The sequence below is a fragment of the Epinephelus lanceolatus genome, chromosome 1, assembly GCF_041903045.1.
Source record: "Epinephelus lanceolatus isolate andai-2023 chromosome 1, ASM4190304v1, whole genome shotgun sequence".
NCBI classification, from domain to species: domain Eukaryota; kingdom Metazoa; phylum Chordata; class Actinopteri; order Perciformes; family Serranidae; genus Epinephelus; species Epinephelus lanceolatus.
The window spans coordinates 48,209,012-48,226,437 of record NC_135734.1 but is presented as its reverse complement, the minus strand read 5'-3'; the positions used below and the strand labels follow the sequence as shown (position 1 = coordinate 48,226,437).

The 17,426-nt window shown below is 39.9% G+C and overlaps 1 protein-coding gene across 6 annotated transcripts in view; it reads right to left on the bottom strand.

Moving 5' to 3' along the window:
* Nucleotides 1–17,426, bottom strand: part of ripor3 (RIPOR family member 3) — an 83,235-nt gene that overhangs the window by 14,889 nt on the left and 50,920 nt on the right. For 5 of the 6 annotated variants that reach the window (XM_078171526.1, XM_078171525.1, XM_078171528.1 and 2 more), the window contains 12 exons: nucleotides 17,009–17,087; nucleotides 16,896–16,919; nucleotides 16,726–16,779; nucleotides 15,834–15,983; nucleotides 8,200–8,263; nucleotides 8,066–8,109; nucleotides 7,811–7,936; nucleotides 6,258–6,403; nucleotides 2,630–2,756; nucleotides 1,051–1,205; nucleotides 647–877; nucleotides 339–435 (listed from right to left, as the gene is read on the bottom strand). In XM_078171526.1, coding sequence (XP_078027652.1) covers nucleotides 339–435; nucleotides 647–877; nucleotides 1,051–1,205; nucleotides 2,630–2,756; nucleotides 6,258–6,403; nucleotides 7,811–7,936; nucleotides 8,066–8,109; nucleotides 8,200–8,263; nucleotides 15,834–15,983; nucleotides 16,726–16,779; nucleotides 16,896–16,919; nucleotides 17,009–17,087 — 1,297 coding nt within the window. The remainder of the gene's footprint in view (nucleotides 1–338; nucleotides 436–646; nucleotides 878–1,050; nucleotides 1,206–2,629; nucleotides 2,757–6,257; nucleotides 6,404–7,810; nucleotides 7,937–8,065; nucleotides 8,110–8,199; nucleotides 8,264–15,833; nucleotides 15,984–16,725; nucleotides 16,780–16,895; nucleotides 16,920–17,008; nucleotides 17,088–17,426) is intronic. The other variant, XM_078171531.1, reaches the window with a different exon arrangement.

Here is a 17,426-nt window from a genome sequence, read left to right as displayed (position 1 = left end):
TCAAAAACACCTTGAGAGAATTTTCTCAACTTTGGCACAAATGTCCACTTGGCCTGATTTAGAATTTTGTGGTCAAAGGTCAAGGACACTGTGACCTCATTCGTTTCATTCTCGTGAGTGTGATATCTCAAGAATGCCTCGAGGGAATTTCCTCAAATTTGGCACAGACTTCTACTTGGACTCAACGATGAATGGATTAGATGAATGTGACCTTACAAAACATGTTTGTTGCAAAATTGCTACAAGATGGCAGTTCTAGTTTGCACCAGGATTTCAGTACAGTGTTGAATTCAGCTTCACGTTGAATGATTTAAGTGGATCCTTCAGGTGAATTTTACCTGATCACTGATGGTGTCCTGTCCCAGCACTGCACTGTGTGTCTCAGGGTCTGGTTCTCCAGCTGTGTTCTTTCTGAGGATGTCAGGAGTGCTCGACCTGTATTACAGACACATCTTTATACGTTTGATAATAGTACTTGAGAAAAATACAGTAGAGGATTTAGCATGCTGACATATAAAAGGTGGACACAGATATTATGGGGATACATGGTTTTGGCAGGACAACAATTCTTTATTTCTTGGCAGCACTTAAAATTGAAAACTATTAAAATAAATGAGGCATTATTTGCTCTTGGGTTCATCCTCACCTCTGGAGAGCCAGCAGGGATCCTGTTTTACTCTCTGCTGGTGATGAGGAAGAATCCAACACACTTCCCCACTCCTCCTCTCCATCCTTCTCATCCATCCTCTCCCTCCTTTGCGCCTCCTCTGTAGAGACCTCCAGGGATTCTTCCTCCCCGAGGGACAGCTGAGTCTGGCTTCCTCCCAGACTGGTGCCTTGACTGTGACTGGAGGGGTAGCTGTGAGTCCTTGTGAGACTGGAAGAATTAATTTTCATACATACCATAACATCATGGTGGTACAAAATATGCATCAATCCAGGCTGATATCTTTCTAATTAAACTGCATATTGTCCTCTTGTAATTGAAATCCATTGCCATACAACAACACAGGAGCTATAGTTTAAGGCTTTCCAACCTACGCTACATACCTGTAGGGGCTTCGAGGGCTGTGGTTAGGTGTGATGGTGGTGTGTGAGGGGTTGGACAGGTAGCTGAGCAGAGACACACCTCCTCTGTTATTTCGACTTTTAGACACCAGAGACGGGAGGGAGCCTTCTCGATCGTGCAGCTCACGCATCATCGACTGCAGAAGATGGAGAATACCCACATATCAATGTAAATATCACACTTGAAAGGGTAAACCTGGACCTTATTGGCAATTTTTTGTGTCTAAGTGACTAATGGGAACAAACTTTTTGAAATTGCTCCTGTATTGAGCACGAGCGCTGCGTTTGACGACCACAAAACAGGCTGCAGTGTAACCACTTGGGACATTTGTGCACCATCAGTGTATGTCAAAATGTTATTCTAAGTGTCGGACAACATTTAGAAGGATTCCTACAGAGATAGACCTTTTTGTTAATGAGTGAGATCCTTGCTTAATCAGAAACAATCTGAAATCACTATCGCCAAACCCACCAGACTCCGTTTGAAAAACTGTAATTTTGTCATCGTAAAACACACAAGTAAAACAAGTTGATAGAAACAAAATAAAACTAACAAATCTGGCTTGGCTCATCTTTACCATGTTCCAACAATCAACTCTGGTATGGTTGAAATAAACTTTTAATTCACCCAGTTAGATGTAAAATATGTTGACTCTATACACGCTAAAACTGGTGTTTATTTAAATAGAGTGTTGTGGGTTTGTTAACAGCTGATTCTGGATAAACAAAAAGGATCTTACGCTTAAATAAAAAGGTCTATCTCTGTAGGGATCATTTCCATAATGTTGTAAGGCTCTCATGATAATAAGCTGAGCCTATCAGTGGCAAAAGCAAGCACTTCTAACGGATGCTCTTTGATGATGCACAAATGCCCAGAGTGGTTACATTGCAGCCTGTTTTGCAACTGTCGAACGCGAAGAAAAAAGCAAAAATCATGGGAAAATAGGCTTCAGGTAAATACTGAACTTACCCTTTAAAGCCCCTGTGGACTGTCTTACTGCCCACAGTGGCTGTGTTTGGGGGATGTTAATCTTTTTACACATTCACATTGTAAAGACTCTTTTTTTCATCAGAAATTGTCGCACGTTTAAAAGTAGAGTCATGCAGCTGTGGTGTCAAATGAAAGACAGGGCTACAGGTAGTTTCTATCAGTTTTCTGTCTATCTGTACAGAAATGCACTTCCTTGCGTCGGACACTGTTTACGGATCTACAGACACCAGTCACATATATCATTACCTCTGCCAAGGAGGTTATGTTTTTGCCGGCATTGGTCTGTTTGTCTGCAAAATAACTCGGAAAGTTTTGAACAGATTTCGATGAAATTTTCAGGAAGGGTTGATAATGGGACAAGGAACAGATAATAAAATTTTGGTGGTGATCGGTTGAAGCGAAGTGGATAAAATAATAAAATGATGGGAAATCTGAGCTGCTTGGCGGAGGTCTGTGCTCTCAGAGTGCTCTAGTTTATAAATAAGGGTTTGGTTAGGCAAGTAGTGGATATGGCTAAGGTTAGGCACAGACGCAGAGACTGTAAGTGTGTAAATCCATCTGTATACTCACTATAAAGTATTTCTCAGTGAAGGACGGAGTGCTCGGTGCCGTCCAGCTGTAAACTGAACTCTTCCTGCTGGACACAGACTGCTTGTTGACAGACAGCGGCCTCATCTTCTCAGCACTGTCGAATGGACTGCAGGTGCAAATATACACAGACACACATTACATATATAAGTAAAACGCACATTATACACATATATGCTGAATACTGCAGCTGTTCAACACATTTTGTCCCTTTGACAATAAACCAGCGAATATTACCATTCTTCAATATTTGCAGCTTGTCGTGTGACTGGGTTTCCAGACTTTTCCAAAGTTCTGATGCTTTTATAGACGTGAAATATTTCACGGTCATTTCCTTTACCTTTTTTCACTTATGGTAATCCTCTTGACAGTATGGTGTGCGCATACTTTATGTGAAAAACCTAAACATCATGAAACGTTTTAGTCACAGTCTATGTAAATCCATAGATTTTGTGCTTCTATGGATCACATCAGTGCAGTTTCACCTGCGACTTTATTTTTGTGTTTGTTTTATTTAGAGTAATTATCAGTGAGAACATTTAGGAGTGTTCAGTACACTTATGTCGGTGGTTGTCAGAGCGTGCATGCTCTTCATCAACAACATCCTGCTTTCATCTGTTGTAGACATTCACACCTCGGGGCTCTGCAGTGCAGCCACAGTCTTTTATTCATTTCCACTAATTTTTTATTTTTTAAAGTCAGCTTCTCCCAGCAGTCTAAGATTTCATTGTTCCCACGGTCTTGTAATTCCTGGAAGAGTTAGGAAATTAGAAAAACTCTTTTCCAGGCCTGGAAATGGTTTGCAATTAACAGAATGTTTTGAATAGACATTGTTTGAATTATTGATTGAAATATGTTTTTAAAAATCCCCAAACATGTTTAACATCATGCAAAATACATTCCTAATATCACTACTTTAGATTCTCGTGCTGCGCTGTGTGACAGTTGCAACATCACTAGTATCACCTGATACACATAGTCCAGACCAACGTGTCATTCCCAAGGCTGGACCCCTTTTTGGAAAAAGAAACGGGTCGACACATCAGGAGAGAAACAGGGAAATGCCAAAAAGCTGTTGTGCAGCGCTTTAACCGAGGCTTTGGCTTTAAGATTTTAGGCACGTAACATACTGAATATTCACTGTGAGTATGGTAAATCACTAAATTAAGCTGTTGACAGTTTCTACTGATTGATAGCTGTTTGAATGGGAGGTTGCTGCAGTACAGTCATACAATATAGCAGCATCAGACTGTTCTCTCCAACTAAATCTCAGCCTATAGCTCAAACAGCTGGCTGTTAACAGGTCGGTATTTTACAGACAACACCAAACAATACCTGGTGATTCAATCAAATATTATATGATATGTGTCCATTGAAAAAAATTACCACTAATACCTGGCTACTGTTTTGGTTCATTTATCCACTTGGGTGGGGGAATCCTGAAGGGACATGACAGTGATAAACTTGAATTTATTAGGGTATCGTGTAGGACTGTACCCGACTCTCAATTATATCTTTCAAATAAGATTTGGCCATTTAATACAAATATTCGACAATTCTTTTTTTTTTTTTTTTTAAATATATAAAGTTTCAAAGGTTGAAGGGGGCTCAGCAGGACGTTCATTGTGACAGTGGCACTGATGTAATATCGTAAACAAGCTAACGGTGTTAACTATTGATCGGAAATGTGCAACAGCATTTGTTGCTGACACTAGGTATCAAAAAAAAAGCCAGGAACTATTATTCGTACTATTATTATTAATACTATTATTATTATTAGTCGTATTAAGTACCCGTGAGCTGTAAATTCAACACTTCTGAGCAGAAGAGAGAAAATAATGTTATCTTGGAGCCTTATGGTGGAAAGTTTCTCCTCCCATGTGCCACTGCATCACATCTACATCTGTCTGCATCAAAGAGTAGCGTGAAAGTCAAGAGCACTCACTCCGTGGCCAAATCTAGGGACCAAACATCCCCAAAAGTACACTGCACAAAACAAAGACTACAACAAAAAAAGCAACTGCTCGACTTAAAGCAATCTCAGTCGTCTGAGGGGTCTCTGACTGACTATTCGAATCTCAGACTTTCAAGTGGCAGCTCTAGCATCGTGAACGCTCATGCAAGGTCGCAGAACAACAATTAGACATGTATACAAACTTTTGTTTTATGGACAAGGAATAAACACATGCAAACTTGTCAACATAATCCAAACACATGTCAAACTGCATTAATATCAATATGATCTTTGGTTTTCTATCTCCCAAGACGGGGTGCAGACTTGATATTTTGCACAGAACCTGCCTATGCCTTTCTGCGCTATTGGTATAGGAAGCTAGTTGGTAGTGGGAATGTCTGATTCTCCACAAATGCCTGGGAGGTTCTTGTTTAATAATATGTGGTAGTATCACTATATAGGCCTGAATCAGTTTAAACTACTTCAATAAAGTTGTGGAAAAGTTGTGGAAAAGTTTGAGAATTCATTGGTAAGACAGTGTGGGAAACCTGAGACTTAACTGACAAACTTCCATCTTCTTTTGCTGCCCACAGCTTTATTTGTGAGCACATGTTGGTCATCAGAGTTTATATGTAGCAGAAACACTGATTGAAATCACTTCTCTGTGACTCATTTAGAGGCTCAGCAGGATTGTGTGTGGTGTGTGTTTGTGTACAGCCACAGCAGTCTTTTGTTTTGTTGTGTGTGAGTTCAGCAGATTCGTGTGTGTGAGTGTGTGTGTGTGATTTTCCTTCTCTCTGGGGAGAATCCATGAAACGTCCTCCACCTGGCTTCTCTAAACCCTGAAATGTGATCTGTCATGGTGCAAGGGCACAGCAGAGAGAGAGATCTGTGTGTGTGTGTGTGTGTGTACTCTGTATTCATTGAGCTGCACGGGGACAGCTGGCTCAGGTTAGAGGTGCAGAGGAGACAGAGGCAGAGAAAGAAGAAAATAACAGCATATTCTGCAGGACGGCTGGATGTGAATTTATAACTATCCAACACATCGTTTGTTGTTGTTTACTCCCAATTATTTGTTGCTTGGCCTTGTTTTACTGCTGTGAACATGTGGCAAAGTAACAGCGAGAGACAACAAGAGAGAAAAAGGAGAAGAAGCAAATGTTTCTCTCCCAGCAGTAATCATCTGTCACCTCTTCATTCTCTCTTTCTCTTGTATGAGAACAAAGAATCTGATGGTTTGTGGACCACCTGCACTTGTCAGTCATGTAAATCATCACTTGATGAAATCCACACAGGCAGCAGAGCTACAGGACAGAACAAGGGGCCACAGACAAGAATTCAGAGAAAACAGTCTCGTATTATACGCTACAAATTTAATTTCCTTACACAGCTGTCCACACCTATTCCCCCATCAGATCATCCAATTATTCTACTTTCCTTTTTGGGAATATAAGTGATTTCACTTCTCTCCACTTCACCTTCCCATCAGCCCCTGTACTCGGCGGAGGAAATACCTCTATGCCTGACGTCATGGCGATCTCTGCCACCACCTCATCTGTCAGTTTTACATCTGGACATGCGTACAGAACACTTTCATGTACATCTAGGTCATTCATATATCTGTGTGTGTGTGTGTGTGTGTGTGTGTGTTCATACTTCCAGGTGACTTCCAGCTGCAGTTTGATGGTTCCCAGCTCTGTGATGTCCACCAACATCAGCTGCGGCCTCGCCACAAAGAAGTCTGCGCTCGCACACGTCACCATGCCAACCAGCAGCCAACCCAAACCCTTTGCCTCCGTCACCTGAGAGAAGAGATTTCATGGGTGAGATACCTGCTCACATGAGCCAGATGTCTTGTACACAACTCAAGACAATGCACAGATAATGTAAAAGGAAAATTGTTTCTAATACAGGAAAAATACTTCAAAATGTACTCTGTGGTGACCTTAAATGTAGATATACCCATAATACTCTTCACAACGTCAGGTGGCGAAAGTTAAAAAATCTCTGTCTGTCTTTGGTGCAATTTGGACACGCAACACATTTAATATTAATAAACTCTGACTAAACAAGGCCCAGCACAGCAGTGGTGGCGGGGCTTCAGGGCTCTGTGGAAAATAGAGCAGTGTGTCAGTGTTTCTGACTGCAAGGAGATGTGACTTTGGTATGTTTGTCCATGCTATACTGACTCATACACTAATCACATACCACTAGCAAAATACCTCTGCTACTTGAATCCATACTTTAGTTAATAACTACATTGATGATGTCAAAGCAAGCGACTAATACATCTATTAGGAAATGAATTCTGCTGCAAAGTGTATTTCACTGGTGTTTTGGACTGTGAGTAGCTGTGACTTGGGTGTTTTTCAGGGTTGGATTTAGTTATCTGGGGGCCCCAGGTAAACACTATCTTGCTTTACTTTTTGCTTTCTCTGGGGAAGTTGGTATTGGCTGTGATAGAAATACTCGACACCTTTTTTTTCACTGAAGTAAAACTATTAACTATTTATCTCAAAACTACCAGTACTGCACAGCAAAAGTCCTGCATTCAAATTTTTACTCAAAATGAAGAGAAAAAGAGACATTATCATGACAAAGTACTTTGATGTAATTAATGATGTTCATGGTAGAGGGGTCAGTTCTAATATGATGCTGTATAGCTTAGTGAATAATAATGTGTCATATTCTAATTGTTATATTTCGTGAGTCAAATCTGAATCTGCGACATGCCGGTAACATGTCTCTGTCAGGTAAATAGTAGTAATAGTGGTAGAAGTACAATGTTTCCTCCTAAGGAGAAGCAAAAGTACACAATAAGTAAGTAGTATACCACTGAGTTGCATATTTTCAAGTGCTTTGGGGGGCTTTTGTCAGTTGTTTAAAGGTACAATGAGCAACATATTCCAATATTTGTCATATCTAAACATCATAATAATTTTAAAGCTGTTTATGGTGTGTTGCTCAGGACCTGAAGAAGCACAGTGTCGAGTGTGAAGTTGTTTGTATGAGCGGTACTCGAGAAAGCTGAAAGCACATGAGTAAATTTACTTTGTAAATTTCCACCGCTGCACAAAAGGAATTATGGGTATTCTGTTGTTGTTTTTTTACTATATTAGTAAAACAATGTCATCTATGATCATTAGCAAGTGCATGTACACACCTTTACACGTGTTTGTGTATATGTGTGTTCTCTGTGTGTTTGTGACCTTGATCTCAAAGTTGTGGTGTATGTGCGGGAGGAAGACCATCTCCTCTTCATCCCAGGCCTGCGTATCGTCTGATTCGATCCTCCCTCTGATCCTCCATCGCTGGCGGCCCAGCCGCACCACCACCTGGTCATGTGACATCATCGAGACATGACATCACTGCAGAGCTAGCTCTGGATCTGGCCACGTTTTTCATTAGTAAGTAAACGTTGTTGTAGTAAATGTTTGTCTGTCACTTTAAATAGAGAAGCTCACCTCGTATTGGTCTCCAGGGCAGAGTCGAGCAAAGCCGATCAGACCTGCAAGTGAAAACACATGTTAAAAATATTTGGAAGATAAAATATCACTGATAACTCTGAGAGTGTGTGTGTGTGTGTGTGTGTATACACCTTTCATTTTGATATGTAGCTCTCCGAGGAGGATCTCTAACTCTCCCTCCATAACTGACATGTCCTGCAGAGAGGGGAAAATTAGGCAAGAGTGAAACCATTTGAAAAAGTAAATAAATCTTTGGCAGGGTTTTGTTAACAGTTCTTGTTTTTATTAGCCGAGCACTTTGATACTTTTCACCTTTTATTCTGTCCAAAGTGAGGTCACAGATCGGGGTCATGTACTGAGCATAGACACCTGAGCTGTTAGGAGAGTTTTACCAACAAATTTCTTTGGCTTTTGTACTGAGAGATAGTCTCTCTTCTTACTCAACAACCTCACTGGCTGCATGTTCAATCTCATAAAGGGGAAAAGTGGTTTAAAGTAGTATTGGATTGTAGCATTCATGCATAAACAAAGCACTTTGAATGCTTGTTGTTGTTTTGTAATGTGTAACCGCTGTTGTGTGTGCACAAATTGTGTGTATGTTGTGATTTTTGTTTGTGCACAGGTTTGACTTGAAAAGGAGATTTTGGTCTTCATATAGCTATCCTTACCTTTGAATAAATAAATAGATAAAATGTAGGGGAGATGATGAAGAGCTTCAGTAATTTTCTGGACAGATTGCTGACTTAGTGCTGTTTTTGTTTTTTGGGCTCTCAGCTTGTTGAGCCTGAGAATTTCTCAGCAGATACTGAACAGAAATCAGAAGTTAATTTTGTTTTCTGCAGTTTTACTTTAACTTTAATAATATACTGTGGCAACGTCCATACAAACATGCAACACAAAGTGCTTTATATAACATTATTAAAACAACACAGACTAAACAGATGAATAAAATAAAAACGAAAGTAAACAGCATCGCTCTACTATTTCAGATCCACACATGGGAAACGTTCTCAGATGACAGGACATGTGGTCGATAAAGAGAAATAAGCAGAATGAAGTCCAACATGCTGATCTCCCAGGGTAAAAATAATGCAAAATTCCCATTATTGAAGACATTAAGATGAATGTTGTCCTTCTTAAATCACAGCGACTAACTTTCATGAGTCAAATAAATCGTATTTTAGTAATGGATTCCTGACAGAGAACTTGAGTTTACTCCAAAGAGCAGCAGATGAAGCAGCATGTGCGGAGCAGAACTGGTGTCTCCTGTGTGGGCCAATGTCACGGCTGTTTGTCACACACTGCAGACCAAACTCATGCTTGAGTCCAAAACTGAGAACTAAACAGCCAATTTATGACTCTTCAAGAGGTTGTAACACCTAAATATGCTTATTAACAGCCTGTCTAAATACAGGGTGAGGCCACATTCAAACACAGGTGGTAAATACATCGAAAACAGGTCCATTCAGAAGAATGTGTGTCAGAATTTACATGTAAACACTGATTTAAAAGTTCAAGAAACAGTGCCTCTTATGACCTGGCAAGAGATCTTACCATTCATGGAAGTGTTCATATTTTACACTGACTCAATTCATCTTCACTCTGATATACAGTGATCAATGGCAGTTTAATTTTGGGGTCATTGGGCAAAAATTCCATGGCAGACTTTGAGCATATCGTAAATAAGATGGACTGAGAGAAAACTAGATTTCTGCACCTTCTTTTAGCTCTGTTTTCAGGCTTTAGAGAATCTAGCCTATGATGGGAGACTTTGGCCAATCATGGGTCATTTCAGAGAGAGGACATTCCTTTTGGCTGTTCTACAAATGCAGATGTGTTTGCACGTCTCTTCAGTAAACGAAGACGTGTTAATATCAGCAGAGTGATTCAGAGATGGACAGAAGATGTTGCTAATAGTAAAGCCTTATGCTAACCGGAGCTAAAGGCTCACAGCTGCGGTTTCAAGTTAATGTTTAGCAGCTAATGTTAGCAAGAACCCCAAAGCACAGAATGTTCTCCACCTCACTCCACACTGCTACAGACCACCCTGCTGGGAGGAGAGCGGGCAGCAGCTCTTCGAAAAGGACCACCAGTCGGCAGCCACAGCAACTGGAATCCAGCAGCCTCACCTCCCTGCCAGTTCAGCAAACTTTCTTTTGCTGCCATTACACAGACTGCCAAGACTCCTGGCGCAGTGCACAGTGGTGGAGAGCGAGGCGAGGGGACCATGAGGTGGCAAGCTAGCTAATTCTTGTCTAATTTTTACCAGTATGGTAAACATTGGGTTACCATATGAAGCATGTGCATATGCCCGTTGTCGTCTGGTGGGAGGGGCTTAAGAAGGAGAGGGAAGAGCTGCAGGAGGAGAGTGTCTTTTCACATTCAGCTGTGTTTTTTTTTTGCCGTTTGCATTTTTCTGCCAACCCCAGCTTTCAGTAGAATTAGTAATACCAGTGTAGAAATACTCTGCTCAAAGTAAAACGCCTGCATTCAAATGTTACTTAAGTAAAAGTACAAAAGTATGAGCATCAAAATATACTCAGAGTACAAAAGTAAACATGCTCAGTATGCAGAATGGCTCATTTCAGAATAATGTATGTCATATTAATGGATTGTAGTTATTGATGTATTAATCTGTTCATCACTTTAATGTTGCAGCAGGGGAAGGTTTGTATCACTTTATATAGTGCTGCTGAGTGTCAATGATTAACCAATAACAAGGCATCATAATCTGTTGATGATATTTTATGTTGTTAATATGAATCTGAAAAGTAAAGTTATCAAATATATTGGAGTAAAACGTTCAGTATTTCCCTCTCTGATGTGGTGGATTCAAAGTATCAAGTAGCAGAAAATGGAAATACTCAAGCAAAGCACATGTACCTCAAATAATATTTAAGTACAGTACTTAAGGAAATGTACTCAGTTACTTTCCATTGCAGCTGATTTTTAACTCCAACAACCCACTTAAACATCAACAGGTTTCTTCCTGAACCTAAAAAAAACTTCATGTGACGTATTCCAAACACATGTTTGTGGGGCTTTTTCCAAGAACCACATCCCCAGTGGTGCTTCCAGGGACGAGCCCCTGTATGTATACATGCAGTGTCAGTGTGTGTGTGGTCGTAGAGACATACACAGACTCCAGTGTTACAGGCAGAGGTGCTGACCTCCCTCTGACAGGCCCAGCGATCATCCTGTTTGGTCATGAAGCTCATTCCCTCTGAATGAAAGTGTGACAAAGTGAGTTCTGTGCGCATGTAGCTGAGATTACGTATGTCTGTGTGTGAGAGTCAGTGGGGGAATGTAACGAAGTACATTTTTGAGTACTGTATTTAAGTATAATTTTGAGGTACTTGTATTTGGATTTTTTGCTACTTTACACTTCTATTCCACCACAATTCACAGGCAAGACATCAGATAAGATTCATAATATAAAATGAAGTCGAGTAACAAATGTTTATGTATTACTATAGGTAAAGACTTTATTGATCCCAGGGAAGAAATTTAAAATCCACCCAGCACTATGTAAATCAGTAGCTGCAACATTCTGATGTGCACTCACTCTAAAAAAATGATTCATAGGATTAATGGATAACTCTTAAAATAAAGATGTTTTTCAGCATAAAAAATTACGTTTGTTTCATTAACAGTTGACAACTTATTTTAGGAAGTTTATCAAAATCAAAAATATTTTTTACATTGTTGAGTAGGATGGAATTAAAATAAATAAGTTAGAATATCTTAAATAAAACAGTTTGACCAGTAAATATCACTACAACTTCTGTATAAATATTATGCTTTTTCAGTTTAATTAAGCCTCTCGAGGTCAAAGCAAATATTGTTGGTTGTACTAAACTGAGTGAGTTTGTCAGATTTAAGAAAGACTCATAGGACTGACTGAATAATGCCAGAGTTAGAACTACTTAAAAAGATGCATGCAAATAGTTGAACCTGTGAATTAATTTTTAGAGTGCATTAATGCATCAGTCATTATAATCCAATAATAATTTAAACATTATTCTGAAATGGTCGATTTTACATAATGAGTTCTTTTACTTTTGGTATTTTTAAGCCCTTTTTGTTTGCAGGAACTTTCACCAGGGACAAGGAACCTTTTGAGGAACATTTCAACCACAGGGACCAGCGTCTAAATTAAGTTCTGGGGACTCCATTTTACCTCCCAAAATGCCCCTTATTGGAGGTAGTATTATAGCACACTGCACATTTCTGATTGGTCGGGTAAATGCAGCAGCAAAGATTCATGGGATAGCATGGTTAGGATCAACCATAAGTTTAAATAAACAATGTCAGTCACTGCAATAGCTCCACAGTCTGCTTTGCTGTCACTACTCGTCTCTTTTCCTGCATTGACCCAACGATCCAGTTTACAAAGCAGTAGATCACCTTCAACAGCAGAACGACTTTAGTCGCCTCCATGCTTGCTGTTGTTGCAGTGTCCCACAAATAACAGTGCCTGTCCACTTCACATGGCATCATTGTTTTTGTAAAGTTGCATGCAAAAACGACGTCTAAAACAGCCATCCCTTTTTTTAATTCACCAGCGGACTAATTTGTCTGATCTTCGCGGGTCTTAATACTTTGGTGGAAACACAGACAACAATGGGCTGAAGGAACCAATTGAAATTAAATTCCTGTTACTGTTGGTGACAACACGGCTGAAGTTTGTTTTAATGTGAATACTTTTAGTTAAGTAAAAGATGTGAGCACTGAAAGAAAGACAAGAAACGAGAATAAAACCTATTTGAGTAGAGGGGAGGAAACAGGCAACAAATAGATGTGACTATGTGAGGATGAAACTGTTAGATGGGTCTGAGGAAGGAATAATAAATGTACTGCACCACCATGTGACAGACGGACAGACAGACAGAGGGTATGAATGAGTCTTCAGTTGTCTGTTAATGTCCCCTAACATGCGGCTGCAAACAGAAAAATCACTGTGGGACCATCACTCACACACCAGATGATTTGGTTTGGCAGCGTTACGACCATTAGTGACGAGTGTTGGCCCTCTGCTTTGTGGAGATGATGGATAAGTGGCAGCCACTTTTGGCCCCGAGTACGTTTCAATTATAGCCCTCTTATCGACTCCCTCTGTGATCATTTCATACACAAGAATCTTTTCCTTCTGCGGTGATGAAATTTTGTAGTATCACTAAAATCTAACCATTTTTAGAAGCATTTATTCTCTGTGTATAAAAAGATGTATTCAGCTTCCACCATGCTGCATTTGTACACAACAAATACAGTATTTTCTGTGTGATCATTAGTAACATTTTTTAATCCAGTCAAGTAGTTGTCTAGATTTTTGTCTGCCAAATGTGTTTGGTTTTGCATCCAATTTTAAAGTGGCTGCAGCCCAATTTACACAGTATTACTATAATGCATTTTTTGAAAAGAATAATATGTGAAAAATGTTTGGCAGCATTTTTTTTAAACTTTTGCTAGTGCAGAAAACTTCCATCCAAAACTAATCACATTTTTTTTTTTTTTTTTTTAAGGCATCCATATTTTATAAAATTAAACTGAAAGTAATACTGTTTCAGGTTAAAGGGAAATATTTAATAAAGCAAATATAGAGTGCCAGTTTGCATATTTCCATTTGTTTTAATATCAATATCATTATTTTGGTGTGTTTCTCTTGTTAATGACTGTCAGGTTGTTTATTACAGTAAAGTAGTTTGACTTATTTACAGTTTTTAAAACCAACCCCAAAGTGCCAAAAACGCCTCTAATGGTCACTTTAGGCTGGTTCCAAGACTGAGTCAGTCTCCGTAGACCCTCATGTTAAAATGCTCATCAGAAATAAACATGTTTATGGGGCGTCGGTGGCTTAGTGGTAGAGCAGGCGCCCCATGTACAAGGCTGTTGCCGCAGCGGCCCGGGTTCGAGTCCAGCCTGTGGCCCTTTGCTGCATGCCATCCCCTCTCTCTCTCTCTCTCTCTCTCTCTCCCCCCTTCACAATTAACTGTCCTGTCCATTAAAGGCAAAAAAAATATTAAAAAAGAAATAAGTCACTGCACTGGCTTCCTGTGTGTCAAAGGATAGACTTTAAAATTTTGTTACTTGTCTATAAAGCACTAAATGGTCTCGGGCCTAAATACATCTCTGATATACTTGTACGTTATGAAGCATCCAGACCCCTCAGATCATCTGGAACAGGTTTACTCAGTGTTCCCAGGATCAAAACCAAACAAGGTGAAGCAGCCTTTAGTTTCTATGCTTCCTGCCTGTGGAACAAACTTCCAGAATATCTGAGGTCGGCTGAAACTGTCAACTCATTTAAATCAGGGCTTAAAACATTACTATTCACTGCAGCTTACCAGTGAACTAGATATGTAACTTATTGTTAGGATAATCTGTAGCTATTGTTTTTATATTTGTCTGCTGTTGCTTTTGCTTTATGTTTGCTTTTTAAATGCATTTTCTGCACTGTTTTTCTTGCTTTTAGCTTTTGTTTTTAATGATCTATTGTTCCTTTAATGTTTTATCTTAACGTATTTCTCTTGTAAAGCACATTGAATTGCCTTGTGTATGAATGGTGCTATATAAATAAAACTGCCCTGCCTGCCTTGCCTTGCCTAAGGTTAGCTCCACCCTCTTGTCCACATGTCTTCACCTCTGGCTCCAAAAAATCCAAGATGGCAGCAGCTAAAATGCCAAACTCGAGGCTGAGGTTGCATTCCAAAATACTTAGGTGCCAGTTCACTAACAGTAACAACATGTTCAGTTTGAATGAGATTTAATGAAAGTGAACCCTGGTTAGAGGCTCTGGAAGTTGTTTGCAGCAGGAACAAAAGATTTATGTAAATTTTGTACCTCTGACCTGCAGCAGAAAATGCTCAGCTGTTAATTACTCCTGCGTGCCGTCTGTTACACAGATGCTACTTGAAAAAACCACTGAGGTTGACTTATCATAAGTACATGAAACGTGAAAACTTTCTTTAAATTGGAAAAAGCAGCTTAAAGTCCTTACTAAACATAAAGTCAGCCTTTGGATTAAAACATGTGAACCTGTGTTTACAGGTGCTGGAGCAGAAACAGGATGTTGAACACTTTTGACTCTTGGTCATTCATCATACAGTCGATGATGTCATGTGTGACTGTGTTTAGTTGTGTTTTAGCCCTCTGTGACCTCTGTCTGCTGCACACATGGTCAGATCGAGGCACAACACTGATTCATTTATTACACCTGAGATACATTTTGCAGCCACAGAGCTGCAGTACAAAGGCCTTGAAGATGAAATGAAAAAGTTGTGTGCTAGAGGTTGTATTGAAATGTAAATATAGTCATGGAAATTTAGACAACAGTTAATGTATTTTTCGAATAATATATTACAGGTGGAGGTTGTGCTTCGATATAGAGAGTAGTGTCATACAAGTAGGAGAAAACATTGAGTCAGTAATGGACTGAGATGTAACTTTGGATAATAACCTCTTGTTGTGATTTTGTAACCTGATTTCAAATACACCCTTATTAAATATTTCCCTGTCTCCTAGACATGCAACTAAGCTGGGTTTTCAAAAGGAAGTTGGATTTAGAGTCTAAATTAAGATACACAGCAGATGAGGCGTCATAGGAACTTGGAACATGACAACAGAAATGTTGATGGCTACATTTCTGTAGCCTAGTGGTGACATTTAAATTCACCACAACCATGCTCCTCAGTGAAGACCAAAAGAAAACCTTTGATTGAAGAAGTAAAACCACACACACAAACACACAGTCTGATGGTCGCAGTACCTGCAGGCTGTGTCTGTGGTTGCGACCAAGCTCCAGCAGACTCTCTCTGGAGGCTCTGGTGGACGGCGACAGTGAGAAGGCTCTCTTCATGTTGACCGCTCCCTGACACAACCTCCACTGGATACAATACGTCTCATACAGTTCCTCCACCTGCAGAGACGAGACACACAAACAGTGTTCGGCTACACAGTCAACAAAAACACATTTAGTTCCTTTCTTTCCACAAAATGTTGCTCGGTGGCTGAACTCCACACAGACTGTGACTGTTTGATAAAAACAACTGTCTTTGTTTGAGTTTGTTGTTATTTTCCGAGGCCCCTCCATTTCTATGATGCCTTGCAGTCACTGCCCTTTTCGAACTGTCCACCAGATGCCCTCAGACTTTCCCAACCAGCCTGTCACCTGACTTCCACATCCACCTGCTCACCTGTTCCTCATTCCCCAATAACCGCCTACAGTATTTAAACCAGATTGTCTAAGTAGTTTTGTGCCTTTGCTTTCCAGCCACCTGAATCCTGACCTACCTGCCTGCCTGAACCTTTTCCTTGCCTTATTCCTGCTCACCTGTGGATTCTAACTAACTCCTGTCCTGGGTGACAAGCTTCCCATGCCACTAAGTTTTATATTTCACAGCCACTGAAATGTTCCTATCTGCCTGGATTGTTTGCAGTTTGATCCTTTGTCCTGCTGCCTCATGCTCACCTGCATGACAGAAAGCTGTTAAAAGTTCTCTGCGCCTTTTTAACATGAAAACCACAAAATAGCTTTCTGTAAAATATTTGGAGAGCTGTCATTTCCCTGAGGATCTTTTAAATCACTGTCACCTCAATCAAAGATCAGACCATAAACTAAAATGATTAAACAAATGCAAATCCAATGTACTTTCTTTTACCTTGCTGATTTGAAATTCTAATCTTCGTATGTATCTCTCCAATGCTCTGATCTCCTGTGAAAGCAAAAACATGATAGCTAAGTTTCTAATAATTGTAATTGTAATCATTTTTCAATGCTTATATATTAATCTATATGAAAGCAGGTTTGGGGCTCTGGTGCAGCACTTACCTTCTCCAGATCATACAGAAAGGCCTGGAAACAGAAAACACATCAGCATAATGTCGTCATAGCAATCCATAAAACTACTACTATCTCAGTTTCTTTCTTTTCTCTCTCCTCACCAGTCTGGAGTTTCTCTTGGTCTCTCTCTGCTGTGAAGACAGGAAGTCCATCTCTGTCTGGTGACCCTCCAGGTACTCCCTGCAGACACCAACATGTTCACAACAATTGAAGCAGAGCTGCAGCAGCTTTACTGTAAATACACATCAGTGGAGTGATGCTGCATTCACTTCATATAATGCCTACCACACACTAGAAGACTCTGAAAGGTCTTTTAAAAGAGCAAATTCTTCTCACATCTGATGATGGTGTGAGGTTTTAGTCACACGCTACAAGTTTTTGCAAAGACTAGGCGTCTAACAGGGTCACTATTTGCAAAACTGCAACTAGATTCCTTTTGAGATTATTTCCCATCCTGCTCCTGGTGGAAAATGTTATACCAAACTCTCTTTAAGAAATATGACCAATTACCAATTCCTT